The sequence below is a fragment of the Leishmania infantum genome, chromosome 17 (genome assembly GCF_000002875.2).
Source record: "Leishmania infantum JPCM5 genome chromosome 17".
Classification (NCBI taxonomy): domain Eukaryota; phylum Euglenozoa; class Kinetoplastea; order Trypanosomatida; family Trypanosomatidae; genus Leishmania; species Leishmania infantum.
Genome location: NC_009401.2, coordinates 307,600 through 321,714, shown reverse-complemented (window position 1 = coordinate 321,714; position 14,115 = coordinate 307,600). Strand labels below are relative to the sequence as shown.

The following is a 14,115-nucleotide window of genomic DNA, read 5'->3' as shown; positions in this document are numbered from 1 at the left end:
TCCCTACCGTTTCTCTAACTTTCGAAAAAAAAAAAGCTTCCAGCTTTACCCAAAAAATTTAGTAAGGTGGGTTTTCTTCTTCGTTTAAAAAAGCCTGTTGGACCGTCGGGCGCGAGGTCCAACTCCACTCTCGAGCCGCCGACCCTGCCCTGCCACAGGCCACCCGTCGCGTGGCGCGAAGCAGCCGTAGACACACGCCGGCGCGGCGCTGCGCCAACTCGGGCATCGCAGCACGGCCTCTGCCTCGAGCCCTCCCCACCCACCCGCCTTGCAGTGCCGCCTCACAGCCGCTCCCCATTTGTGCCGGTGGCCGCGTGGTGCATCTCCCGCGGTGGCGCAGGCTCCCTCCACCGGTGGGCGGCGAGGGCGGGGCGGGATGTGCTCGAGTCGCGCTGGCGCCTCGTCGATCGTATGGATGGTGCAGGCGTGCTCGCGGTCTCGGGTCGCTCCGACGCCACGCTGTCGAGGGTGTGGCCGTCGGCATCGGTGGCGATGAGGCGCCCTGACTTCGCCACGTCGCAGGCGCTCGGCCCTGTGACCGCCGGAAGTGGCTCTGGCACTTGGCAGGGACAGAGGGACCGCCTGGCTTCCTCACACAGTGGGGGTACTGGGCTGGGAAGATGCGCTGTGATGATTTTGGTCGGCAGGGCCAATTGGAAGGTAAAATGGGTAGCAATGCATTGGGCACTGACGAGATTGTTAAGTGTCTGCGATATCCCGAGAGAGGGCGAAACCGGTTGTATGAAATTCGTTGATGGTAGCGGCGCTTGAGTGTTGAAAAGGGCTTAGGTAGACTGGGGGGGGGGGTTGCCTTAGATAAGTTTTGGTGAAAGAAAAACGACTGGTGGTTTTTTGTGTATAAGTCCGTGGGCGCCCCATCTTAACTTTCCAAAGGGACTCATATGGTCAAATGTTTTAATCAAAGTACTCTCCAGTTAATTCTTCGACAAAGGCAGCAAATGCTTCTCACATCGGGGTGCAACAAGGGTGCGTGTAGTCACCATAAATCCTAACCAGGAAAAAGGTTGTTTTTCAGTCCTTTGCCACGCCCGTTTTACAGGCTTTCTTTTGGAGGTCAAATATCGATTTCTTCATATAACGTGAGGTCCCGTTCCACTCTCGAGCCGCCGACCCTGCCCTGCCACAGGCCACCCGTCGCGTGGCGCGAAGCAGCCGTAGACACACGCCGGCGCGGCACTGCGCCAACTCGGGCATCGCAGCACGGCCTCTGCCTCGAGCCCTCCCCACCCACCCGCCTTGCAGTGCCGCCTCACAGCCGCTCCCCATTTGTGCCGGTGGCCGCGTGGTGCATCTCCCGCGGTGGCGCAGGCTCCCTCCACCGGTGGGCGGCGAGGGCGGGGCGGGATGTGCTCGAGTCGCGCTGGCGCCTCGTCGATCGTATGGATGGTGCAGGCGTGCTCGCGGTCTCGGGTCGCTCCGACGCCACGCCGTCGAGGGTGTGGCCGTCGGCATCGGTGGCGATGAGGCGCCCTGACTTCGCCACGTCGCAGGCGCTCGGCCCTGTGACCGCCGGAAGTGGCTCTGGCACTTGGCAGGGACAGAGGGACCGCCTGGCTTCCTCACACAGTGGGGGTGCTGGACCCTGAGATGCCACGATGGCTTGGATGTTGTAATCAGTGTTTTTGCTGATGTCGCAATGGAAACGGTATTTAACAATGATAGGTGGAGTGAGCTGCTGCTGAAGGAGTGGAAACTTAGTCTTAGGCGGTGATGCTGTGTGTGCAGAAAGGGGGTGGTGAATGTTGTGAAAGGGTTTTTTGAACAGCTAGATTTTTCGAGGATTATTATATTTGTGGTTTCAGTGAGTGTTGAGTGCACATTGTTTGTGCAGCAGGGTATCACGTTCTGTTAATCGGCAATTCTGTTGTGTAGCAGATTGAGATGCTTTCGGATAGCTGTGGTAATTATGTTTCGGAGGAGTCGCCCACACTCTTGGGAATATCCCAGCAGGCACACAATGCTGCGGGCTTGCGAATTCCGGCATCTCGCAATATTCGTGGTGATATTGTTTCGGTCGAGTAGAAATTCTCGAAGATGCACACCTGTATTTCCTTTTCCCCTCAATTCTTTCTTTTGACACTCAATGAAGGTGCATAAACGCACAAGCTATATCTCTAACATAATTTTTAAGCGCCGTAAGGAAGTCTACGTTGAAAAAGATGTCTGATTCTGCGGCGGGTGCTGAAAAACTTGAGGAGGCAGTTGTGGAAAGCGCCAAGGCTGAAACTGCTGCTACTGAGGGCCTAACTGCAACTGACGTACAGGAAGAAAATACTGTTGTGAAAACTGTCCCTGTAGAGACTGCCCTCGTACAAGACGCGACTGAGGAGAGCCTCGAGAGAAAGATCCCTCCTGCTGAAGAGTCCATCGCTAATGCCGCAAGTGAGGAGGTGAAAGAGGAACACCCAGTTATAGTGGGTTCGGAGGCTGCCCGAATTCCTGCTGAGGCTTTTGCAGAAGCTCCCACAGCCGCTACCGCAAAGGTTCCCGACAAGTCGCCTGATCAGGAAGCAAGTACCAGCGGTGCCGTATTGACTGCTGAGAGCCCAAAGACAGAAACCACCTCTCCCAGCACTCCCCGAAAGCCGCAAAAGGCTGCCTTCAATATCGACGCAAAGCCGTTCTCCCCTGTATCCCTTAGCGATCCGGCACTGCAAACAACTTTGGTTGGCGAAGCTAACGGGCTCTCGATTAAAATTGGCCAGTGGAGCCCGCAGCCATTTGTTCCTATCGCACACCTGTCGCCAACAGCCCCCGTGAATGTTGGCCATATACCGTATGTTTCACCTGCACTTCCTCCAGCACCGGCGGTAAAAAAGGAGACCGCGACCGGGAAAGATTCGCTGTCCGCTTACGCGAAACCATGGAGCCCGCATCCCGAGGTCACGGTAACTCCTGTAGTCGCCGGTGAGAACGAAGTTGCTATTCATCCAGGCTCGTGGTCAGCTACGACTGTTGATGGAAAGGAAGTTATAACTCCTTCTCCGATGGTACCGAGGAAATCGAGCACAAATTTGTTTGCACACTCGTTCTCCATTCACCCCAAGGGTCTCAAGAGTGTTGAGCTCGAGCTGTTTAACTACGCCTGTGCAAGGTGCACACTGAGGACCTTGTACGGGCGACTCTCGTCGCGCCAGCCGGATGTAACAATGCGAAATGTCAGCGTGGACGTTCCGCCACTCTGCATTGCGCACCTCATTGAGCAGATCACCAAGGCGAAGGTGACAGCTTTGCACTTAAATGAGTCGGAAGGACCGCATTACGACATATGGTTAGACAAGCCGAATCTTTCAACGCAGCTTGTAGAGTTTATATCCGGAAGCTTGTGGGCGACACCGATGCACCATGGGTATGCTGTGATGGGGAAAAATGAAGAAGGCAAGCGTTATCTTCGAAACTACGTTGAAAGGCTGAGGGACTCGAAGCCTCCGGGGCCGAATGTGTACGATGTTGCGTTGGTGGAAGTGAAGGAGCATTAGGTTACTAGTTAGTAAGCTTCTTCAACGTTGTTTTTTTTTTTTTTCGTCTTGCTCTTCTAGCTCTGCTGACGGAGAACACCTTTCCGTGCGTGGCATCTCAGGGTCCAGCACCCCTACTGTGTGAGGAAGCCAGGCGGTCCCTCTGTCCCTGCCAAGTGCCAGAGCCACTTCCGGCGGTCACAGGGCCGAGCGCCTGCGACGTGGCGAAGTCAGGGCACCTCATCGCCACCGATGCCGACGGCCACACCCTCGACGGCGTGGCGTCGGAGCGACCCGAGACCGCGAGCACGCCTGCACCATCCATACGATCGACGAGGCGCCAGCGCGACTCGAACACATCCCGCCCCGCCCTCGCCGCCCACCGGTGGAGGGAGCCTGCGCCACCGCGGGAGATGCACCACGCGGCCACCGGCACAAATGGGGAGCGGCTGTGAGGCGGCACTGCAAGGCGGGTGGGTGGGGAGGGCTCGAGGCAGAGGCCGTGCTGCGATGCCCGAGTTGGCGCAGTGCCGCGCCGGCGTGTGTCTACGGCTGCTTCGCGCCACGCGACGGGTGGCCTGTGGCAGGGCAGGGTCGGCGGCTCGAGAGTGGAGTTGGGCCTCATGTTGTGTGGCCGAATGGACACGCAAAGAAAAAAATTGTTGTTGTTCTCAATGTTGGTATTCTTGTCATGTGCTTGGTGTACAAATCGATTTTTGTTTTTGGCGGCTTAGCTGCGTATGCTGTGCGGCTCGGAGTCTGAGTGTTGACTCGCTTCAATGCGCAAGCGCGGAACTTTTGTCCTCTCCTCGGAAATGCCCTAGATTCTGGCTATTTCCTTCTTCACTGGCCCTCTTTCTTTTGGTTTCTTTCGACGCAGCAAAGTTCAAGGAAGCTCACCGATTACTTTCTTACATCACGGCTTTTTCTGACAGCGTGTTATTACAAAAGGCACGAGAATGCCCAACTCTGCGGCTTCCGATGTAAAGGCGCAGTTAATCACGACAAGCAGCCCTGAAGAACAATTTTTTCATCAGCTGTTTCCAGAGATAAATCAGCGTGAAAAACTGGTCCAGTCGTGCAACTGTGGCCTGATACGTCGGAAACTCGTGCGGATGGGGAGGATGTACGTGACACCTCTGCGGATTTGCTTCACATCGTCGTTCATTGAAGAGCCTGTCATTATTCTCTTGGAAAATGTCCTTACATTGGAGAGGAAAACGAGCTTTGTCTGCGACACCATTGTCTTAGTCACAAAGGCACGAGTGGAGCACGATTTCACAGCTTTCATCTCGACGGGGGTGACCCAAATGTACAACTTATTGAAGACTCTGTGGTCTGTTCGCGAGAAGTACGCTGCGGATAGGGCTGCCTCCCTTTACCCTGAACCTGAATCTGACGCTTCGTCCTCGGCTGGCCTTGTAAGTAGACCTACGAGTCGAACCAGCTCAGTCGCCAATCGCGGTGGTGCCGAGGCAAGAGACAATCAGTCCCAAGACTCACAGCCCCTGTCACCCATCAATCACCAGTACACGAACGGTAAGCAAGACTCCGACGTGTGTACCGAGCGCGACCGAGTTACCGCTTCCTTATCCGCTTCGCAAGTGGGTACTCCGGCTGTGGTAGAAAAACAGATCACTAGTGGGTTGTCGCAGGAGAGAAGCTCGTTGCAAATTCGAAAAAATAGACTTCAGGAAGTTAGCAACGACGTCCGCCTCGTGACAATTTCAGAATTCCGGCGCTTTTTTCCGTCGCTTCCTCAGACAGAAACAGTCAAGGACTCGTTCACGTGCTGCTACCAATTCGGCGCCAGCCGGCTGGGAAAAATGTGGGTTACTCAGAACTTCATTCTCTTTGTTTCTCCGATGATGGATTCAAGAATAGAGATCAAGTTCTGTGACGTGGAAAAAATCGAAAAGGAGCAGAAGCTTGTCCTACTCGATGGCTTTTACGTGCAGCTCAAATCTGGCGTCTCGATGAGCTTCTCAAACTTTACGAGCCGTGATGCTGCCTTGAATGTGATCGAGTCCACGTTTCAAGCCTCAAAGGCCCAGCAGAAGGAGACGGCGGAAGACTCTGGGGTCTCAGGCCCACTTGTCTTCAAAACAACGACGAGCGAAAACGATGAAGGCAAGATGCCCGCTGTGGCGTCGATGGACGCGTTCTCGCAGGTGGAGACGGATTATGGCAGCGCGCTTAGCGACTTCTCATGCTTCGGGAAGGAGTTGATGACACCCGTGAAGCTGTGCACCGGGAAGGGGGTCCTCGACGTGTTCGGCGTGTGCTTCGACGACGGCACTGCTGTGCTGGAGGACTACCACACAGAGCGGAAGGACACGGACCAGAAGTGGGAGCCGTGGCGGCCAACAAAGGACGGAGGTGCGTTCCGGGGCCAGCGCCAGTTCACGTGCACGACGCTGGTGAAGGCGATGATGGGGAAGCCGTACGCGTACATCGAGTACCAGCGCTACGCTCTATTCAAGGTGAGCGGTGCGCCGACGCTCGCGGTGCAGTTCTCAAGCCAGGTACCCGGTGTGCTGTTTGGTGATGCATTCCGCGCGGAGGCGCTTGTGACATTCACGCAGGCCGGCAGCGGTGCGTCGGCCGAGGTGACGATGCGTGCGTTCGGGTACGTGCAGTTCCTGAAGAGCGTGTGGGTGAAGGGCCGCATCTTGGCCACCGCGATGAACACGGAGCTCCCCGATGGGTACAAGACTCTTGCCAATATGATTTGCAGGCGCCTTGAAAGTCATCAAAGCGGATGCGGGCCTCAACCCAATGCAGGTGACAGCGAGGCGAGGAAAGAGGACGGCGAGCAAGCAGCTCCGTCGTCGCCGGAGTGCAAACCATATGTCCCTGTGCTCTTCAAAGTGTGGCTATTGGAGGGGTTCATCGCGAATGTTACCGTTCTCGCGCTCTCTGCGGTGTGCTTTTCTGTTTCGCTTTTTTTCTGCCTTACCATGAGTTTCTTCTCCATAGGGGCCTTCAACCAGAGAGGCGTGTTGCAGTCTCTCACGTCACCATTGACTGCTGTGGTTACTGCGGTGGTGTGCTTTGTGAGCTTTCAGATCGGCATCACCGCGTTTGTGTCCCTTTAACGCGCACGCCGAGAAGCAAAGACCGAGCGGACCTTCTGTTGCTGGGATCAGTAGGACTCTCAGCTACTTAGTGCCTGTCTCGTAGCGAAAAGGGCGGCGCCATTTTGGAAACAGGATGTCAATGTTTCACCTACGAGCTGTTTGCGCGTAAGGGTGTCTCTCTATGGCGCTGGTGGTTGATACGGACCGTGTGCTCTATAATGCGCTGAGGTGGTGGGGGCTTTTTTTTTGGACTCTTTTGCTCCACGCCCCCCCCCCTCAACCCCCATTTGCTGCTTCCATTGTTGCTTGTGTGCATTATTGAACTCAAGGGATGCGGTATAGTTTTTAGGTGCGTGTGACGCTGAGTCACCAGAGGTGCCGTCTGCAGCGCGGCTTTACGGCACACGGGCGTAGTGAGTGCGGGAAGAAGGCGCTGTGGATGGGTGTGGCAAGGATGCCATCCTTGTGTCGTCTTTCTCTTCTTGCCACCAAATGCCTTTTCTCCCTTGATGCCAATTATCGTCTTTACGGTCTACTCCGCTATCCTCCTTTTGCTGCTGTTTGATGTCCTCGTCGTGTTTTGCAAGCGGGGTATTTTGCACATCCCAGTGTTGATTGCAAACGCATTTGAAAATCGATTGCCCTCCCTACGCCTGTCTTGATGTCTGCGACACAGCCCACATCGATTCTTGCGTACACCTGCCTCTAGAATTGAGAATGGCTTTCAAAACAACGACGAGCGAAAACGATGAAGGCAAGATGCCCGCTGTGGCGTCGATGGACGCGTTCTCGCAGGTGGAGACGGATTATGGCAGCGCGCTTAGCGACTTCTCATGCTTCGGGAAGGAGTTGATGACACCCGTGAAGCTGTGCACCGGGAAGGGGGTCCTCGACGTGTTCGGCGTGTGCTTCGACGACGGCACTGCTGTGCTGGAGGACTACCACACAGAGCGGAAGGACACGGACCAGAAGTGGGAGCCGTGGCGGCCAACAAAGGACGGAGGTGCGTTCCGGGGCCAGCGCCAGTTCACGTGCACGACGCTGGTGAAGGCGATGATGGGGAAGCCGTACGCGTACATCGAGTACCAGCGCTACGCTCTATTCAAGGTGAGCGGTGCGCCGACGCTCGCGGTGCAGTTCTCAAGCCAGGTACCCGGTGTGCTGTTTGGTGATGCATTCCGCGCGGAGGCGCTTGTGACATTCACGCAGGCCGGCAGCGGTGCGTCGGCCGAGGTGACGATGCGTGCGTTCGGGTACGTGCAGTTCCTGAAGAGCGTGTGGGTGAAGGGCCGCATCTTGGCCACCGCGATGAACACGGAGCTCCCCGATGGGCACAAAAAGCTGGCTGCGATGGTTGCTGCCAAAATGGCTGGCCAATCAGGTGGGGCTCCTGCAGCTGCCGACGCGCCCGCGTCTGATAAGACAGAGATCGAACCAGATAAATGCTCACCACATCCACCTCTTCTGAGGCCGCAGACGATTCTCCAGCGCAGGGTTATGGCTCACGGTACCACAGCTCTGGCTGGCTTAGTTGTCGTGGTGTGTTTGAAAAGCGTTTGGCAGACGTTAGTTCTCACAAGGGCGTCGGCATCGGAGCTTTGCGCCGCAGCCCGCGGACGTGAGTCAGACCATCTCGACGCTGTGTGCCAAATGATGGTAGCCGAGTGGAACGGTGTGCTATCTGCAGCGCGGCCGGCGCTGGTAGTCGCCTATCTCCTCCTCATCTCCATCTTCTGCGGAGTCACATTCAAAGCTGTCGCACTCTCAGAGGCATAGGGAGAAGGGGGGAGGCGCCCTCCAGGTGACCGCTTGGCAGCGCTCTGCTGCTTTACACCCCTTGACCGGGGCTCATCGTTCCCTCCCCCCGTCAGCAACGAGAGCACCTCGCTTATCTCGTTTTGTGCCTTTGTCTTTACCGCACTTCGCCAAAGGGGGAAAAAAGTTGTACGAACTCTCTCCCATGCCCGCACGATATCGAACCCCTGTCCGAACTCTCCGCGCACCGACACATCCACACACCCACAAGCTGCTGCTTCGTTTGACATGTTTCTACCTATTGCGTTTGCCTCTCATTCGATTTGACTGTCACTGCGCGCTTCTATCTTCGTGCTGCTCGCTGCTAGCATCAATGCTGCATAGAGATCAACGGCGCTTGACACCCAACGGCATGCTACCAACAGTAGGACATACAAGAAAAAAAAAACAGCAATGAAAACGAAAGCTAAGCTTTTTTTTTGCGTACGTGTGGGGTGTGGTGCAGAAGCTGCGACCTCGTTGAGGGCTTGACGATTGAGTGCCCTAGCTCACGCCGACGTTCCACCTGGAATGCGGCAAAAGGCAACTGTGCTAGCGCGAGGGCTGCACTGAGCTCGGTCGACTCCCTTTGCGCACGTGACTGCAAGCCACATGCAGCCACGACAAAGGAGACGCCTATGTTTGTAGCTCTTTTCGAATGAAATATTATTATTATTATACTCACTTGCTGCCTCCTGCCTTTCGCTCCTCGCTCTTTTGACACCTCCACTTCCCTCCACAACGGCGCAGAATACACTCGGGCAACACCCCGGCTTTCCCTGTCTTCTGCTTTTCGTTATACAGCAAACTTGAGCGAGACGGGTGCTGCTACCGACGGAGTTCTTCCTCTGTCCTGCCTTCCCTGGTTCTTTTCCTCCCTTCTCTCCATTTCCTGCACATCTTTCGGTGTCGCGAACCAGAGACCTTGTTCGTCTAACTTTGGCATCGGACTTCGCGCGCCGAGCAAGGGGTCTGTACTTCTCTGTGTGCGCGTGCAGGGTGCACTTCCTTTCTTTCTATCCTCTTTCACACGCGCAAAGTTAACAAGAAGGAAGGGTTCTTCTTACCCCTCTTTCCGCCCACCTCCCCCCTCCTCTTCAGCCACTCTTGTCTTTTGGTTTCTTTCCTTCGACTCTAATTCGATGTGAGCAGAGCCGTATCACGCTGCGATTCCTTGTTCCACACGCACATTCACCTTCACTGTTGTATGCTTGTGCGAGCGTGCTCAACGCGTAGGTCTGTGTGTCGCTACCCTTACTCGATTCTTTCGCTTGCTTCCGTATTGAGGGCGTACCAATCTGTCTGCCGCTGCGACGCCGCATTGCCATCAGCTCGGCCTTTGCCCTGCTTGCCTCTCCTCTGCCTCTGCTGCGTGGAAAGGAGGTAGGGAGCCCGAGCTGCAAAAGAAAAACAGGGCGACATTGACTTCATCCTCGTTTTTCGAGCCGGCACACCCCTAGCACATCGTTGTCTGCTCTCTCCCCCTCTTTTGTTTATGCTACGTAGTGTAAATGCGTCAAGATGGCCGGATGAACAGTCAACTAGAGTGCGCATGCGACGGGGTGAACGAAAAACCCTTGGCACGCGTGTCGCCGCGCGCGCATTGGTCGCGGTCCGAAGAGGAGGGGCAAGCGCGGAGAAGCGGCAGTAGCAGTCATGTCGGCTCGACTTCTCCGACCACGGCGGGCAGCAGTAGCACCTCCAACGACCGCAGCAGAGAGTCTGCGCTAGCAAAGCACCGAGTATCTGCATCTGGTTCTCAGCCGACCGTCTTCGCACCCCCCTCCACACCATCGCCGCACTACGGCTTCCGCAGGAACACTGCAAACATAATGGCAGCTGGTCGCCGTGTGTCTCATCGGAGCACGTCTGTACCGTCTGTCGCCGCTGGTGATCGGGGTACCACACAGGCAACGCCGTCTGGGAGAGTAGAAGCAGTGCTACCTAGCTCTCACAACACCAGGCACATAGGCGGCGCCACGGCGAATGGATCGGCGGGCAGGGAGGACAACTGTAGCGGCTACGACGACGGTCTTAATCGCTCGTCTCACATTGTGCGGCGCCGCGCCAACGAGGTAGTGAGTGGTGCGGGGATGAACTCCACAGCACCTGGGACTCTCCCAGGTAGCCACGGACACTTCAATCAGTACACAGGGGCGTCTGGGGCAGTGTCGGGGAGAAGCGCAGCAGGTGACCGCTACACGATGCTGCGCGACTACAATGGCGACCACTTTTTTCAAATGGACGACGTCGAAGGCGCTCCAGCCTTGATGGATGAAAAGGACTGCCCTGTCAAGGAGTTTGATCGACAGACTCGATATCGCTATCCCGTACTTTGGCGGGCAGCTAGCAGTCCTTCCGCTCCATCCATCGCCAATGAAAGCAGCTCATCGCGTCACCAGCACCAGCAGCTTTCGCCGCGCTTGCATCTTCACTCCTCGCCGCCGGTGTCGTCTTCCGCTGAGGAAATCGCGCGCACTGCTTCGCCGGAGCTGGGCACCCACCGAGATGGGAAAGACAATGGCGAAGAGGCAAAGGGGCCCCGACACTACTCTCGCCATGCCGGAGTCTCGACCTCTCTAGCTGTCGAGTCACCACCTCAAGACTCCGCGGCGTCCTCGCCAGCAACGTTGTCGGCCCGGTTCGCGGGGTTTACAGCGGCGCAGCAGCAGCGTTTTGAGAGTCTTCAAGAACGCGGACCACCAGGACACGAAATCGCGCGGTGGAAAATGTTGGAGCTGATGCGGCACTGGATGAGCATGCCAAGCACTCGGGCCGGCCTCGACGCAGTCATTCGAGACGTGCTCGTGGACGCTGGAATTGCAAAGGCGAAGGAGGCATGGGGTGGCAGCGATGCCTGCACTGCAGCGTCACGCGACAGTGCGTCCTCTCTGCAGCTACAGCAACGTGGTGGCACCATCCAGCCCGTCGCCACATGCGCCAACCCACCTTCGACGAAGGCGCCGCCGAAAAAGGTGTCCCCCAAGAACAAACTGATTACCACGAGCGTAGCACTCGAGTCGGACGGTGAGCCTCCCTCATCCACTGCTCACGGCGAGGAGGACAAGAGAAAGCTGGAGTGCAGCAAGGAAGGTCCGCGGCCTTTGGCTGACGAAGCCCCAGCTCCATCCGTCGATCAGGCCACTCCTGCTTCCACTCCGACTCCGCACGCCGTTGCGATTGCATTTTCCTCTCCTGCACTCGCTGTGCGAGGGACAACGTTGCCGCCAGATGAGGCGACCCCTTCGGCGAATGGTGCTAGGGTGCGCTCGACTAGTGCCCGTCGGCGCCGACGTAAAAGTAGAAAGGGTGCCGTTTCTGCACAAGAGAGGCGGGTGCCGCCTGCGGATGGATCGCGTTCGCCAACCCCGCAGGATGTCAAAGGGGACACTGACGAATCCGCTGCGTTGCCCGTGGCGTCACTGACACCAGAGAAGCATGTAGCACCCCTGACGCCGAGAAGTGGTGTCTCGCTTGGTACGGCGGCATCGCGCGAGCGTACAGATGCCGCGAGCGACGCAAGAGCCTCGCCGCACCGATACACGGAATCGCCGTCCTTGCATCATTCGTCATCGGAGGAGGCTCTTCCCAACTCCTCCCACAACTCCCCCTCTCCGCGCCAGCGGAGCCGCAGCAACAACCTAAGAGCAGCGCCGTCGCGGCGGGAGGCCACATACGAGGAGATACCTCGCTTCTACTTCCCCCTCGGGCGCCCGACTACGCGAGAGATGATGATCAGCGGACCTCTCTCCAGCAAGCACGAGAACCCTCATTTAAAGATTGCCGACGGCGTCTCCATGTCGGCCCCTATGTACGACGGAGGGGAGAGCAGCCGCGTGGGCGCGAACGCGGGGGCGCTCGTTGGAACCAGCAAAGACAGCGTACTCTTTCCCGAATCGCGACGGGCGCAGAAGGTGGCGCCGATGTCACAGTTGCACGCGCTCGATGACCGGCAGGTGGCGCATTACATTCAGCGCGAGTTTGGCCGTCTTCCGCCCCTTCCTAGACATTCTCAGCGGGTTTGGCTGCTGGGTGGACGTCTGCGCAGCGGTAGCCACAACCACACCAATTTACCCTTCGCTAAGCAGGAGCTCCTGTACAGGCAGCAGTTTATTCAGTGCGTGCAACGCCTGTGCTCCCAGTGCTTTGGCGTCCCGCGATATTTCGCCTTTGTCATATTGCGCCTTATACAGTGGGAGATGCACAATGGGAATGCTGACGCGGCAGAGCATCGTAGTCCACCTCAGACCCGCCACGGCAACGGTCGCCTGGGGTCCTCATCGTCGCTAATGAGTCACACAGCCAACGGCGGCGGCAGTGGTGCGACTGGACTGCCATCCGTTTTTCTCATCACCGCGCAGCACATGAAGAATTTCTACGAGGCCTACCTGAAGAACAAGGACATGGTGAGGCGCATTTTCGACCTGCTGATTCTCTCTTCCCGCCTGCCGACCTCGCCAGCAGCAGCGGCGTCGCTGGCGGCTATGAGCGCAGCAACAGAGACAAACGACCAGGCTGCGGCGACCCCGGGACCCTCCTTTAGCGCGTCACCCCTGCGGTCCTTTTTGCTACCCAAGGACTTTGTCGCCTACATTAATGTTCTCCTCACTTATCACCCGGGGCTTGCGTTTCTGCGGCAGACACCTGACTTCCAGACCAAGTACCTCGACACCGTCATCTACCGCATCTTCTACGAGCTCGACCGCTTTGACCGGGGCTGCATTAGTTATTCGGAGCTGGCTGCGTCGCGGCTGATCGACGCCTTTCGTCAGGTCGATTCTGCTGAGGACATCAACATGGTACTTCTCTTCTTCTCCTACGAGCACTTTTACGTGCTGTACTGCCGCTTCTGGGAGCTAGACGAGGACCGCGACATGCTACTGGCACCAGAGGACCTCATGCGGTACGCCCCGGAGGATGTTATGAACCCGTGCATTGTGCAGCGCGTCTTTGCTGGGGTCGGGCGGCGGCGCCGCTGCAATGTGCCGCATCGCATCGGCTACGAAGATTTTGTTTGGTTCTGCCTCTCGGAGGAGGATAAGTCCACACCGCAAGCTATCCGCTACTGGTTTCGCGTTCTTGACCTGGACGGGGATGGGGTGCTTTCTGTCTATGAGCTACGCCAGTTTTACAACGCCACGTGTGACAAGATTGCCCAGTACGTGCAGGAAGGGCTGGTCACTTTCGAGGACGTCGTGTGCCAGGTGTTCGACATGATGCGGTGCTCTGAGTATCGCGGGCTCTTTCTTTCAGACCTCATGCGGGAGCCTGAGGCGGCTGCGGTGGCGCTGAACCTGCTGACGAACGTGGTGAAGTTCTTGCAGTTTGAGCAACGCGATCCGTTTGTAGCGCACGAGGAGCGCTTGCTCGGTGGCCCAGAGCAGTCAACATGGGACCGCTTTGCCCGTCTAGAGTACGACCGCATGGCGTTGGAGGCAGATGGAGAGGATTGACCACCGTCTCTCCCCTTCTGCATACGACAGAGGCCACCTGCCTGTGAGGCTGTTGGGGATGGTGCTGACCTTTTCTTTTTACTGCCACTCCATCGTTTGCTACTGTGTGTCCCTTATCTCACGTTGCTCCGTGGCAGCCTAGTAGGATGCTACACACGCCTCTGCTTCTCCTACCCCTTTGTTCTCCTTGTGTCCTCGTTGTCGCCCTCCACTGAGCGGGTGAGGGCTAGCAGTATGCTCGCCTGGCGTTTGTCCCAAACCCACCACCGCATCCTCCCTCTCTTTTCTTTTCTCCGGCTCTTTGTGTGT

The 14,115-nt window shown here is 57.0% G+C and overlaps 4 protein-coding genes across 4 annotated transcripts; all 4 read left to right on the top strand.

Moving 5' to 3' along the window:
• Positions 1-2,180: 2,180 nt before the first annotated feature.
• LINJ_17_0760 (conserved hypothetical protein) lies at positions 2,181-3,500 on the top strand (the record flags this gene model as incomplete). Its single annotated transcript, XM_001464698.1, has 1 exon — positions 2,181-3,500. One exon carries the CDS (start codon positions 2,181-2,183, stop codon positions 3,498-3,500), a length of 1,320 nt encoding a protein of 439 aa, XP_001464735.1.
• A 1,103-nt stretch (positions 3,501-4,603) lies between these two features.
• LINJ_17_0750 (conserved hypothetical protein) lies at positions 4,604-6,577 on the top strand (the record flags this gene model as incomplete). The annotated part of the gene is made up of 1 exon (XM_001464697.1): positions 4,604-6,577. One exon carries the CDS (start codon positions 4,604-4,606, stop codon positions 6,575-6,577), a length of 1,974 nt encoding a protein of 657 aa, XP_001464734.1.
• Positions 6,578-7,276: 699 nt separating this feature from the next.
• Positions 7,277-8,335, top strand: LINJ_17_0740 (conserved hypothetical protein; the record flags this gene model as incomplete). The annotated part of the gene is made up of 1 exon (XM_001464696.1): positions 7,277-8,335. The coding sequence occupies one exon, from the start codon at positions 7,277-7,279 to the stop codon at positions 8,333-8,335; it is 1,059 nt and encodes a 352-aa protein (XP_001464733.1).
• A 2,222-nt stretch (positions 8,336-10,557) lies between these two features.
• On the top strand, positions 10,558-13,806 carry LINJ_17_0730 (conserved hypothetical protein; the record flags this gene model as incomplete). The annotated part of the gene is made up of 1 exon (XM_001464695.1): positions 10,558-13,806. One exon carries the CDS (start codon positions 10,558-10,560, stop codon positions 13,804-13,806), a length of 3,249 nt encoding a protein of 1,082 aa, XP_001464732.1.
• Between the last annotated feature and the right edge of the window lie 309 nt (positions 13,807-14,115).